General features: G+C 45.0%; 1 protein-coding gene across 1 annotated transcript; it reads right to left on the bottom strand.

Moving 5' to 3' along the window:
* Positions 1–2,027: 2,027 nt before the first annotated feature.
* Positions 2,028–13,949, bottom strand: LOC118700984 (kelch-like protein 8). The gene is made up of 6 exons (XM_036405573.2): positions 13,934–13,949; positions 6,181–6,292; positions 4,410–4,578; positions 3,742–3,901; positions 2,558–2,759; positions 2,028–2,151 (listed from the first exon to the last, which is right to left on the bottom strand). Exons 1-6 carry the CDS (start codon positions 13,947–13,949, stop codon positions 2,028–2,030), a joined length of 783 nt encoding a protein of 260 aa, XP_036261466.2.
* Positions 13,950–13,985: the final 36 nt, after the last annotated feature.

Genomic DNA, 13,985 nt, shown 5'->3' with positions numbered 1-13,985 from the left:
TTTCCTACCAAGGAGAGAAATGCATCAGCTGGAAACCCGCACTGCCAGGCTACCTGGTTTCACAGCACAGTGGTTTTGGTTTAGAAGGGGGCCTGGCCCGCAGCAGGGGCCGCCTGGCCCAGCCACTGTTACCTCTTTGCCAACCAGAAAAGAAAGAGATTTCCCATGATTTTTCATTTTTTCACACGAGTGTTCACAGAGGTGTATCAGCTCTCTCTTTACATCACTTCCGTGAGTGCCTCCCATGCAAAACCACTACACACAGTCAGGGCCATTTGGTAAACTCAGGGTTTATGTTAGCCAGGACATCCATTTGGTCCCAGAGGGGGAACCTTTATCCCTCCTTTTCACACGTCAGAGTCAGGTCAAGAGCCACAAGGGTAACCACATCCTTGTGAGGAGGGCAGCAGGGTGGTGCAGCCCATGGCGGTAATGCAGGATTCTCTCTGCTAACAGAAGCTTCCTGTTGAGAAATATTGACTGCAGAAACCAAAAATACTCAATGCTGTAATGTTTCTCAGCACCAGTATGCTCCAGACACACAACAAATGAGGTGCTTTGAAGTACAAATGTTTTATTGCAATATTTCATTATTTACAGTACCATTCCCTTTGTCTCTGGGTGCAAAAAGTACACCAAAGTGCAAAGCTATTTTGGGCAGGAAAGCCAAATGATGGTAACTTAGCAGAAGAACACGACTGTGCCTCCTCACCCTGGCTGTCCTGCTTCTTCCAGGTCCTGAATACAGAGAAGTTTGCTGCTCTCCCTGGGCATTGGGAACAACCTGGTAATTGTGAAACTTTGGTCACGAAGGATTGTCAGTTGTTGGTCTGTTCAAGGTGATGCAGGAACAGGAATCTGCAGTCTTTCCTGCAGGACTTCACTCGGGATTCAGGGTTTGTAATGGTGTAACAAGACATCTTTGTATGCAGGGCTGTTATGTTGCTATCTCAATTTTTGATGGAAGTACTGGTTTGTTCCCAATTATCTTTCTTGCTGACTCTCTTTGATTCATTTAAGGTTTTGAGGTTATTTATCTGCTCCCTTAAAAGAGCAAGAAACTCAAAAATGTTACCAGAGTTGCTACTGGATACTGAAATCAGTCGAGTCTTCCAGCGTTGCACTTAAAAAGTTTTACAGAATACCACAAATTTTATTATGCATTTCCATTTGCTATAAAAATGGTGATTCAAAACACCACTGAAGCCTACATTTTTACACACTATCATCTCAAACTAGGACAAATTATACCAGTTACTTCAGGATCTCTCAACAGAAACTCTCCTTTGGAAAGGGGGTAGTAACTACAAATTTTATGGAAGACTAGAGAATGGCAGTATTCCAGTGGCTAAACTCGGGTCAAGAATCTTTCCAGCTTTCTATCAAGTTTACTAGCTTGAGAAAGTACTTTGAAAGACAGTTTTCAGACAGAATCCCTGCAATTTCCACTGCTGCCAGCATTCCCTTTGGAGATAAGTGGTGAACTTCTCTGCCTCAGTTATCTCAGGGTACATCAGAGATGTCGTTACCTCTAAAACTAGAGACACCTTCTGTTACAAAGCTCTTGTACAACTGGGAAACATTTAAGACTCCATTCCAGAAAATAAGTTAAATGAAATGGCACTCGAGTCCTCCAGAGAACATGTAGCAGGGCTACTGGGGGAAGCTCAGCAGCAGTAGCTGCTGCTGCTCTCCTTACCACATGCCTGATTTCCAGCTAATATTGAGTCCTTGCAACAGCTGCCTCAAATGATTTTGAAATTGTAGCTTCTCAAAAATGGGATGATTGACGTTCTTGGCAGGTTTCTTCTTGTGGGTCACACTTTTATTCCATGTTTTCACAGGCTTTTCTGTATCACTATTGATAGAAAGCCACCAAAAGCTTTACAGTTGCAGAAAATACCATTTTCACAAAGAAAATGTACTGGATTTTTTTTCCTTAACCTACCATACAAAACACAGTATTTAGAAGCTCTGTGGTGCCTCCCTTGTAGCATTCCTTTGGAATTTGGAGGAGGCGGCAGAGCTCACATGCAATCCACAACGTTGCTGGATCCCTGGCTCACATCCCGGATCTGGCTGCTGAGACAGGAGCACACGGCCACGCCCGCCCCTGCCCTGCAGTGTGACACTGAGCCCACCAGCTCCCACCTGCAGGAGACAAAGAACAGTAAGTTCCTGCCCTTTCTGAGCAACCTGAAAGTATTTTCTGTGCCTGAAATTCTATTACACTGCCTAGCTCTTCACTCTGCACAAAAGTGCACCCCATTTAGTGCAAAATCAGACTGAAACAAGTAGAAGAATATAGATTGTTACTGAATGAAAGGGCGACAAGAAGGATTAGAGAGGAGCAGAGGAGGAGGAGGAGGTGCTTAAATACTTACAAGATTGCCCTAGTGATATAAGCAGCAGTCCTGCATTGATAGCCATGGATATGACTCAATTATTACCAGGAAACAACAGCTAGGCTTCTCCTGCACACTGCTTCTAGGCTGCTATGTTTTTATACAGGCAGATTTCCTTGTCTTATTAGGACAAACAAAACATTGGAAATTACCTGTTCACTATGGGATCAAATGCTTCCACTGTATTCAGGTACACGTTGCCATTATGACCTCCAACTGCAAAAATTTTTCCCATCAGTGTTGCTATGCCAACACCACCCCTTGGAGTTGTGAGCTCTGCCACGTATTCCCATTTGTTACAGCGTGGGTCAAACCGCTCCACTGAGCTCAGGGGTGAGTTGTCATCAAACCCACCTGCAAACAACCATCACAGGGTCAGCTTTTGGCACTCCTGGTGCAGGGAATATCCAAGACTGGCATTATCAGGTATTCTCAGCATTTCGGGGTCCTGTCCAGCACTCTCCTTACCAGAACTTTACAAGCTCCTAAAAATTAATCCAACAGCTCACCCTCTTCTCACTGTTCAAGCATCACCTGAGCAATAACTTTCTTCTACTCAAGTTGCAAGGATTCCAATTTTATTATTTTTCCCTCCAAATTCATCGTATTTATAATGAAACAGCTTCCCAATTGGAAGAGAAAGAAACCTAACACCAGTAAAAGAATGGTCTCAAACTTATTTTACTTTATGCAAAACACTCTAGCAGTGTTCTCAAATTACAGCATTGGCAAATATTTGAGCAGGGGAAAAAAATTCATATAAGACTAAGTGATGCATTCCTCTTGCTGGGGAAACTGTCAGAGGAGCATTTTGTTCAAATTCTATTTAAGCACTTACAATAATACACAAGTCAGAGCTTTTTAAACTATCACTGTGGCACACCTACTTGGCATCTTCCTCTCTTAGGAAAGCAGGTAAATACAAGCTAGCACACAAGACAAGAAGCTGTGGAATAAGTGCAAAAAAAGCTACTGTTGTCTACACTCAGATCACAACTGGAGTTATATTTGAAAGCACGTGAACTTAAGAATCGTTTCCTAAAAGAAAACTCAAGAATAGTGAGTCTTGAGAGGATTTTCTAAAAAGATGTATTGTCCTGAACAGATCAGCCCTCCTGAAATGTGGGTTAGGAGCTGCTTTTCATTTCCTTGCTAACGTACCTTCGTTTAAGCATGACCTGGTTGTGCTTGCATTCTTCTCCTGCCCAAGAACACCAAGTACAGGTCAGCTCTATCTGTTCCCAGTTCCTCTAGCAACAACAGCCTCTTCCAAAGCCAAGCACTTGGCAGCAGCAGCAGCAGCAGCAGCACTACAAAATGCCACATCCCTACTCACCCACTACATACAAGCAGCCGTGGAGCTCACTGACACCGTTCCCAGCCCTTCGCTGGCCCATCTCTTTTACTTCTATCCACTTATCCAGGTGGGGATCATATTTCTCCACACTGGAAAGAGATGCTACACCATCATTGCCACCCACGGCGTAGACATGGTTCTGGAAAACAGTTGTACAAAGATTATTCGTGATGTAGTTGCCTTTACTCAGCTTTTCATAAGCAGTGTTAAAATTATATGAAAATGTGGTATATCCATTTCATTTGAGAATTCCAACAACAGGTTTAATTATCTAACATAAATTCTATCTCTTCCAATGAAAGAAGTGCAACAGTTTTGTAGTGTTGCAGCTATTTTTCAGAGCATGGGGGGATTAAAGTAGAGCATGCATTTGGTACCTTTAAACATAATGACCATGGCAATCCAGTCAGCTGAGCGAGATAGGAAGCACTATCCATATCATTAGAACAGTACTCCTCCCAGTACCTCAAATACTGTTGAAACAGTTCAATTTGCTATGAGTATTATCTTAAGTATCCTCACATTTTGCACAAGATTTTGATGACTAGAAGTGCTCAGACCCACCAGCTGCATTTTGTTTCAGGCCTTGTGTTCTGCCTTGTGAAGGCAGCTTTGAAAAGCAGGTGGGCTCCCCAGCAGTGACTCACCACCAGGGCTACGGAGCCGACGCCTCCCCGGGGAGTGTTCATGGAAGCCACGGTGCTCCAGCGATCTGAGTCGATGTCATAGCGCTCCACGTCACTGAAGCACGTGTTGTCATCCAAGCCCCCAATGGCATAAATGGGGCCGCCCAGGGACGCCAGCGCGATGCCTCTCCTAGGAAACCACAGCAGCAACACCTCAGTGCAAGTCCTTAACCAGAGGGAGCCACACAGCAAGTGCTACGGTACAGGAATGGCACCTGTTTCAAACGAGGGGGAAAAGAGTAATGGAAATTTTAAAAGTGACGTTTATAGAAAATCATGTTGCTGGCCCACTGCACACATGTGTCCTTTTCACTGAATGTCACCTCTAAGGCCAAGTCCTCTGCTCACATATTTGGATACATGACAATGTCTTAGATATGATTTCTCTATTTTATTAAATCTGAAGATGAACCAAAACCTGCTATAGCTGGCTGCTACCATTTGAGAATGATTGGGGGTGATACTAATACATATTAAAAGGCAAACCTGTGCTGGATATTAAATAGCTGAATTCTATCAAGATTTAATTGTGGTTTCTTCCATTCTGGTGTTTTTTAATTGAGTGTTAAAATGGTTGTCAGATTTGTTTCTAATAAATGACTAATATTAGAGTACAATCAGTATTATAAAATTGAAAGTAGGTCTAGAATAAAAGCATTAAGTTTCTGCTTTAACCACCAAGTGAGGTGAACTGCCATGTTACTGACAACACTGTTGTCTCATTAAAGAGGGAAGGTTGAGGCACGAGCAAGGGAGGCACAATCCTTCTACAGACCAAACACTGTGGCAGTATCCTGGCCTTACCTTTTGCCTCAGCAGGTAACACTGACACCACTTCATGGTGGCATTTTTCTCCACTAAGTATTCCAAGACTTCCATGAATAGGAGGAGTGGAGCTGGGAGGTGGCCAAGGCACAGCAGCCCTTTCATTTACCTGGGTACTCAGTAATAAATGTCACAGAAATCTAGGGCTGATTGTTGCTGAGATTATGCCCTGGGGGTGGAGGCAGGATGGAAGAAGTAGAGCAAGCCACTTCTAGGAGTCTGGGTCTTCTACTTTAACTAGGTCACAGCTACAAATAGCTTTCAGACTTAAGCCATACTTATTATTTCACTTCTACTTGCACGTGATGCTTTGAAAAACAACAAACAACACAACAGAATGCAGAATTAGGGACACTGATTTAAATAACAGCAGAAAAAAAATACAGATCTGTGAGTCCAGTAACTCCTTATAAGAAACTTAAATGTCAAGACAAAAAAAAGTCCTCAATCTGACTTTCAGATTGTGTGTTTCTGGCCTTTTGTGCGAAAAACATAGGCAGCTATTTTTTCCTGCTGTAGCATTTAACTTTTTTCATTTTCACTATGAAGTATTTCACTTCTCATGTTATGCTGGCAGTTATCTCACTCATTCCTAAAAAGAGCAAAAATCGCACAGAACCAGTTCATCAGTTCCAAGTTGTTTACTGGGCACGGCAGAAAGGCCCTGGATAACAGAATGTAAGCACAGCTGGAGTAGATGTACCTGGTCCAGAAGCTAGCTCCTCCAAAAAAAAGAACAGAAGGGTGATACATTCATAGCATAAAGCTCCAAAATAGGGGAAAGAAATTCCTAGAAATAGAACAGTTTGGAAGCACCAAAAAAAAGCAGGACAGACAGGATGTTTTTCAACATCAGCAAGAAATGGCAGACCACAGACTACGACTTGGGAGTGTGGGACATATATACCTCTTTGTGTTCATTGATGCCTTCATCATCCACTTGTTTGTGAGAGGGTCAAATACTTCCATGCTTCCTAAGTGTTCATTTCCATCATGTCCACCTACTGCATAGACTCTACCTGAACACAGAGACATCTTTTAAAACAGAGATTGCTTGGCAACGTTTTCATTTATATAATATCCCTGCCTATGTGGAGACAAGGAGGTCAAATAAAGGTTGAAGTTTTAAAATGTTTTCAGTATCAGAGTTTTATATGCTATATTTATAACCAGGAATCTATTCCAATGAGAACATCTATACAAAGCTTGAGATTATGTAAACAAAAAACCGTCCCATAACTGAAGTACTGCAGGTCAAATCAGTCTGGACACATGTACCAGTCTCTCCAGATTTTATATGAAGAAAAATTATCTCTGTTCTGCTGCAGCAACAGAGGGGCTGCTAAGTACAAGAGAAAGCTGCATTATTGGTGCTAAGCTGCTCTGGACTGCACAGATCTGTTTTCAGAAGATGGAGACCCAAAAATGAAGGTCTGCTCCTGGAAGAGTTATGGTCTTAGTAACTTTCTAGGATGGATTTAAGTAGGAAGGGAGCTAGTAGGAGTACTAGCAAATTCTGGGTGACTGCTGTGTAAGGCAATTTCTTTATAAATGGATTTTAAAAAATCACCTCTTTAAGGCCAGAAGCTATATACAGTTCAGTTGGGCTGGGAGGAACCTTTAAAGGTCACCTAGTCCAGCCCCTCTGCAATAAGCAGGGACATTTTCATTTTCAGATTGCTTATAGCACTATCCAGTCTGACCTGGAGCATTTCCAGAGATGGGACATTTACCACCTCTCTGGGTAACCTGTTCCAGGTTTTCACCAACCTCACTGTAAAAAACTTCTGCTTGATAGCTAGTTTAAATCTATGCTCTCTTAGTTTAAAACCATTACCTCTTGTCCTATTAAAACAGGCCCCACTAAAAAGACTGTAAAGTACAGAAAGGCCACAATAAGGTCTCTTCCCAAGTCCAAACAGCCCAACTCTGTCAGTTCACAATAACCAAAAGCATCAGTCTCTTTACACGGTTATGCCAATGGGAAGATGCCAGCAGCTCGTGTCCCTGACAGCAGACAAGAACTCAGTGTTACAACACAAAAGTTTTCTGACCAATCACACAAAGCAAAAACATATTGGCAGTAGTTCTATCCAATCACTATAGGCACAGACACCTTTGGTTAAAACAATGCTTATTTTGAATAAAAGACCTGCTTGTAAGCCTTAAAATACAATGCACAGAGCTCTATTATTAAGCTTAGAACTTCCTAATATCTTGCTAGATATACTTTTCTGTAGCTTAGGGAGTATTCTAGATAGATGGTAATACACAGGCCATAGTTCTATTTGTCCGTACTTTTCTACTTCTTCTATCATTTGTCTGCTGACAAATCTTACGGCTACTGCTTAGCTCCAATCACAGCTCTGCTGTCTCTGAGGCCTGCCTTTTGAAGCTTTCCCAAAACTCTCTGATTTTAAGAATTCCCCCAGGGGATGTGGCAGGAAGCTCTTGGCAAAGCTGCTCAGCCCTTCTGAGCCTGGGAGCCACAGCTGCCCTCAGGCTGCCGGGGAGAGCAGCAGCAGCCTCCTGCAGGTGCCTCCCAAGCCTCCTTTGCTCCTGGCTGAACATGCCCAGCTCCCTCAGCAGCCCTTCACCAGCTCCAGTGCCATCTCTGGACATGCCCCAGCCTCATAGTGTGGTCCCAAACCCGAGCCCAGGATTCCAGATGCACCCTCAGCAGTGCTGAGTACGGGGACGTTGGTCCTAAATCATGGAATATTCTGAGCTGGAGGGGATAAATGAGGATGGATCCTAAAGTATGCCAAAAAGTTCTCACAGTAATGTTCAAATGTTGGGAGCAGCACAAGAAAGGAAGACATTTTTGATATCAGAGCATCAAACAACCTGAATTAATCAAATTAAATGAAGAAACAGGTTACGATGGAATAAACATAATTTATTCATATATTGCTTTCCATAATTTTAAAACTTGGCTTTATGTGATTGGTTTTTAGCATTTGTCACTTTCCTTTTCTTGACTAGAAATGAAATAGTTCATTTAAAAATAACACCAAGATGTACCCATCCTTGGCAATAATGAAGGCCATCAATAATGGCGGTAATGCCTCTGGGATAAAAAAGTCAATGTGAAAAAAAAAAAAGATGACCCCAGATTGGAGCCAGAGAAGACACCACGGTGCCAAGAGGGAGTCCACCCTGGGGAGAGCCCGTGTGCTGCTGCCTGGCAGGCCTGGGTTCCCATGGTGCAGCAGGGGCTGCAGGCAGGTTCCAGCAGGGTTCCATGCCCTCTGACCCCCCCATGGCACCTGGATACTGCCTGGGACATTCCGTTGTTGCCCGGGCTCTGCCAACTGTCCTTGGGCAGTGCTCCGCAGAGTGCAGCAGCACAGAGCGAGCACAGCTCCACGCAGGGAGCATTGCTTGGCCTCAAAGCCTGTTCGCAGCGCATTTACTGCCACTCGGGAGCCATCCATCGCCCACAAGCCTGGTGGCTTGTGCCAGGTAATTCTGTGCTTTGCTGCCATGGGGCCAACAGGCCAGCCATGGCTGTCTCTGCTGCATTCCAGCACTGAGCACCAACAGGAACACCTTCAAACCCAGGCTCTTGCTCCTGCCTCTGCAAGCTGACAGCAGTTTGCTGGGAAAGAGTCACTGACCGGGGAAATTGCCTTTAAAGCCTTCTTTATGCAACCATTTAGCATTATTATTCCCCAGCTTGCAGTGGGACAAATCCCTTTCAAGGGGAGAGGGCAAGGTTGCAGGAGGGCTTGCTGCTGATGCAGCTTGAATTTTAAGTGTCTCTGAAGAGCAGAAGAGCCAGGCAATCCCTGGGAAAGGAGGCTGACATGGGAAGCTCAAAGGCCCCCGGGTTCTGCCCCATGTGCTGCCAAAAGGTGCCAGCACTGAGAAGGAGAGGCTTAAGGGCAGACCCGGCAGATGTGTGGCAGGGGGAGCTCTAGGCTTTTCCTGGGCAGTGCCTGCAGCAGGTGCCCCAGCTGGGGCCTGGGATTGCCCCGTTGGAAGTGGGAGCAGCTGCTGGAGGCTGCTCTTACAGTTGAACTGTCACAGCCAGGGACTCCAGAGGGAGGTTGCAAAGTCCATGTGGAAACACTCACATCCCAACATGAAGCCAAAGCTATTTATTTATATTTTTTCCCATTTTAAGGCTCAAGGCTATTATAATTACAGTGGCCTTGTCTATATCTATATTTGTATATCATATGTATATAAGAACAATGGCCACCAGAATATTTGAATCATTCAAGGATAGGTTGGACAAGTCTTTGAGAAACCTGATCTAGTGAAAGGCGTCCCTGCCCATGGCAGAGGAGTGGAACAAGGTGAAATCTTAGGCCCCTTCCAACCTAAAACATTCTATGCTTCTATGGGGCTGCGGTTCTATGAATCTGGTGTGTTCTCCGACTCTATGTCAAGTTTTCCCTTCAAATACCTCAATATATGCGAAACACCAAGCTTTGTCCATAAAAATATCGTGTGAAGTTTAGTGATAGTAACATTTGAAGGAAAAGTTCTTGAGGTGGGTACATAAGGTTTAAGTTTACAAGCAGCTTCCAAGCTTCCTTGTTTCATTAGAACACCTCTTTGCCTCTGGCTGGATGGAGAAGGCAGAAAGAAGAGCAATCAAATATGTCCTGCTATGGGATGCAGAAATGAGCCTGGCCAAAAGAAGTGCTGTCAAAAGCTTGTAAGAATTCCCATCAGAGTCACTGGGGTGCCTGCTTTCCTCTCCACAGCGAGGAAAGTTTATGTTCAGAAGCACAGCTTGGTTGCAAGAGCATTTGTGCCTTTTGCCAATAGCATCAGGTTAATGCCGCCCGCCTGCACAACCTCAAATCCATGGAGCTCCAATGTGGCTGAAAACCTGGCCTTGTCAAGGGCATTTGACTGTTCAGTGGAATCTAGATTTCCTGCTGGCCACCTGTGTGCTTTGTGGCCATCTTAAGGATAAACTGGTGACAGAGCAGGCCTCCCAGCCATGCTGTTTATTCTCAAGTGGGTGTGCATGTCTCTCTACACAAGTTATGTCAATAGGTCCAGGTCCACTCAACAGAAGTTGGAAAGAAGTTGGAATGACTTCTCCCTGTATGCGCTTGCTAATTCTCCCACCTTCATTTTTCTTTAAATTCAAGTGGGCACCTTGTTCTTTTAAGGCAGTTGGTTTCCCAGCCAACATTTTGGTTTTCATGATGGTGAGGAGGCAAAGATGCAGTGTTGCTTCCAGATGTGTCCTCTGAGCTTAGTGTGAGTGTCTATTCTTAGGCTTCCCAGCTGCATGGGGAGGTGGGGGTTTGACAGGATTCCCATCTGTAATGGCCTGTGTCTCTCTGTGGCTTGCAGAATGGTTCCCTGCTGGTCCCTTCCCTGGTGTTAAAGCCATGGGCCTAGAGCTCAGCTGCTTCACCTCTTCCCCCAAGTGTCTGTGCTCTTGTTTCACACCAGTTGTCCTTAGTGGGGTGATTCAGAAGACTTCACAGGATGCTCCTGCAGCCTCCTCCCCAGTGAGAAATCGGCTCCCTCTAGAGTGTGAGATGCTGCAAGTGAATGTCAGAAATTTAAATGTAAATGTTTTCAGTCCTTTTTCTGCATTTTTGAGATCTTGCATTTCAAGACTCCTTCTTGCATCTGCTGAGAGAATATTGTTACCTTTTCATATAGAATTGTCTTTTTATGGTTTTTACCCTCCATTTCTTTCCTTCCTCTTTCCACAAGTGCTGCCATTTTGTTGTCTACGGGCAGGGTTCTTAGGGCGCTTTTGTTCTGAAAATTGAAGTAAATTTCCTGGAGCCTGTAGCAGTGGCCTGGTTTCTTGTGCTCTTGGCCAAATCTGGAGTTAAGTGCTGACTTGAAATGCAGCAACACTGCTGGGGGAAGGGGAAAATGGATCTCTTGGTTCTCCCATTCTCTCTCTACGTGCGTTTGGATGGTTTATGTTTGGGAGCACTGGAATGACTCCCAGTCGGCCGCTCCAGGTTCTAAGTGAAGCAAGTCCCTGGAGATCTTGACCTCCCCTCTAGGCACGAACTTGTGCAGATAATCACTCCTGGTGATTATCTGTTTGTTCTCTTCCAGACAAGGTGACTCTCTGGAAGAGAGTGACTCAAACTGAGGCTTCATAATGGAACCGACGGACAACCAGAACCGTGACAATAGGTAGGAAATAATTTGAAGTAATCTTGGTTTCCCAGATGCTGTGATGAATGTTGTGATGGTTTAGAAAAAGAATTCCTCCTCCAATGCAAGAATCAGAATTGTGGAGTGGGACAAATGAAGTAAGGATTGTCCTGACAGTGAGAGTGGCTTCAGAGCACATGGGTATTTTAAGAGCTTCTGTTACAGACCTGGGCCTGGATGTTATCACGGGTCAGGGCAGATTGTCTGTTGAACTTTCTGAAACCAATCTCTTATTACTGGAGCCAGGGCTCTCCCTTCTGCAGTTTGGGATGCTTTCGGTCTGGGAGTATTTTCCTGTTTCAGTCTGTAGCAAAGCACGAGTTGTGTTTTTTTGGGGTGGGGGCGATTTGTGCGAGTTTTTACTTCTTGTGGAACATACTTGAAGATGATGAGAACTGAGGTGATATTTCAGGGCAGGCATTCAGTTTCATCTGCCTCTTTGAACAGTCAGCTTGTTGGGGTTTTCCTGGTGACACATCAAGTGTACGGCAGCAGCAGCAAGTACAGGACTATTTTTAAGTTTCCACTGCTGAGCTGTTTTCCCCCTGGAGATGGAGGGGTTGGGACTGTGCAGTCCCCCTGCACCAAGGCTCCCAGGTATTGGGCATGTTGGTGCTAAGCCTGGAGGTGCAGTTCCCAAAGCTTCCAAAGTTCCCTGGCCTCAAGGGAACTGTGCAGGGTTGTGAATGGCAGCAGAGCTCAGCTTTGCAAAGGCTTTGAAGAGCATCTTGACAAACACCTTCAATGGGCAGCAAAGGTGTCTACAGGGCTGGGGAGACTGGGAGATCTATAGGCTTATCTAAAAAGTCTGGGCATTTCAGTAGATGGCAGACTTATATACTCTGAATTAGGAATGCCATCCAGTGCAAAAACCTGTTTAGTTTAAGTAAGGGCCCCTCAGTATGAGATGAGGCAGCTGTGCCTCGGCTCTAGGAATGATTAAACTTTCAGGAGCTGATTATTGGTGTGGTATTGGAGTAATGTCACTGCTGGAGCAGACAAGGCTCTCCCCTTGCAACACGGGACACATGGGAAGTTGGATTTGCAAAGAAGAATTTATGAATTGTATGTATAGAGAAGACTGTGCAGTAGAGTAGAAATAGATACCTGCATCCACTGTGCCTGCATGCTTTCCCTTCCCCGATGTCCATAAATATCAGAGCCAGAGTTTCCCTCATTTTGCAGTAGTCTTTCAAAGGCCAGGGATAATTTAAAGGATCTGGTTTCCCATGATGGGACACTTTATTGGCGTTTTGTTGTGGGGCAGGTGTGACTGAGTACATGCATATGTGGCTGAGGAGGAACAGGGGGATTTGACCTGGTGTTTTCTGAATGTCTGAGAACTCCTTTCTAATTACGCTGATAGGATGGCTTTAAATGCAGCTACATGATTTTCTAGGGAAGCAGCTTTCCAAAGATATGTTTAAAATAGAGTGAATTTCCAAGGTTGTTTATAAAGTGGACAAAGTTCAAGCCTTGAAAGTTGAAACACCTTCAGAATAGAAGATTCTGTTTGACTCACAAGGGGGGAGACTGGGGTGAGAGGTCTGAAGGAGGACAAGACTGCCAGTTTCTCCCATTAATCACTACAAGAGGGCTCATGTCACTACATGCCAGCTCCTGTGCTGATCACCCCTGTGATTTCACAAGGAAATGGGAGGAGAGTCTTTCCCTTCCCACACTTCTTGATGGCTGGGATCAGGAGTAGCAATCCCTGAGAAGGATGTGTGTTGTCCCCTGTGTGTCTCATTGCTCTGGGGCACAGAACACACTGGACAAAACCGATCTGTCCACTGTCAGCATCCTGAGAATTTCAACACCGCTTTGCTGCTGGACATGTGCCCTTGTGGGAATGCCCCAGTTTCTGCACGGAGTATAAACAGGGGTTCGAGTGCTAACTCTCTTTCCTCTGTCTGTGTCTGAAAGCTGGAAAGACATCAGACGCTTGATCCGTATTCTGCAGCAGAAGAGGGAGGCAGCTCCAGAGGAGGAAGATCCATTTTTGGAGAAGACTCCCCTCTTTGCCAAGCCCTACAAGGTAATGGGAGTGGAGTGCAGGCTGGAAGGAGAGAAGGAAGGAGGCTTGGGGTGGGAGAGGAGGGCTGTGTCTTCAGCATGGGCTGTAGCAGACTTGAGCCTGATCCCTGCAAACATATCATCTTCCCATCTGCTGCACTGAACTTTCCTAACTGCCCTTGTGGGGATGCATGGTCATTCCATGAAGATGCTGAGCAATGTCTCTTGCTGAGCTGGATCTCTTGCTTGGGGTGTTTCTGACATTTCCCCCTCTATTCTTGTGTTGCAGACCAATAAAGAAGATGCGCTGTCAAGGCGCATTAAGAACTTGCTGGGCGAGTGGGACCCCAGGATGCTCCTGAGCCATGAGTCCCCTCTGATTCCCATATGGATTCCAAAACAGCCCAAATCCAACTCACAGGCCCCCAGTCACAGGCCGGCCTCCAGTAAGACAAATCCATATGAGGACATATGGAGAGAATCCTCACCAGAATCACTGGGCATCGCACCTAACCCTGAGCAGAACTACAAGGACCGCAA

The sequence above is a fragment of the Molothrus ater genome, unplaced genomic scaffold (genome assembly GCF_012460135.2).
Source record: "Molothrus ater isolate BHLD 08-10-18 breed brown headed cowbird unplaced genomic scaffold, BPBGC_Mater_1.1 matUn_MA502, whole genome shotgun sequence".
Taxonomy (NCBI): Eukaryota; Metazoa; Chordata; class Aves; order Passeriformes; family Icteridae; genus Molothrus; species Molothrus ater.
This window is presented reverse-complemented; position numbering and strand designations above follow the sequence as displayed.

Excerpts from the sequence above, each read along its gene's own strand:
- LOC118700984 (XM_036405573.2), bottom strand. Across the intron at positions 3,902-4,409 it reads TCGGCTCCGTAGCCCTGGTG|AACCATGTCTACGCCGTGGG; the intron begins GTGAGTCACTGC and ends ACTGTTTTCCAG. Across the intron at positions 2,152-2,557 it reads TTTGATCCCATAGTGAACAG|GTGGGAGCTGGTGGGCTCAG; the intron begins GTAATTTCCAAT and ends TGTCTCCTGCAG.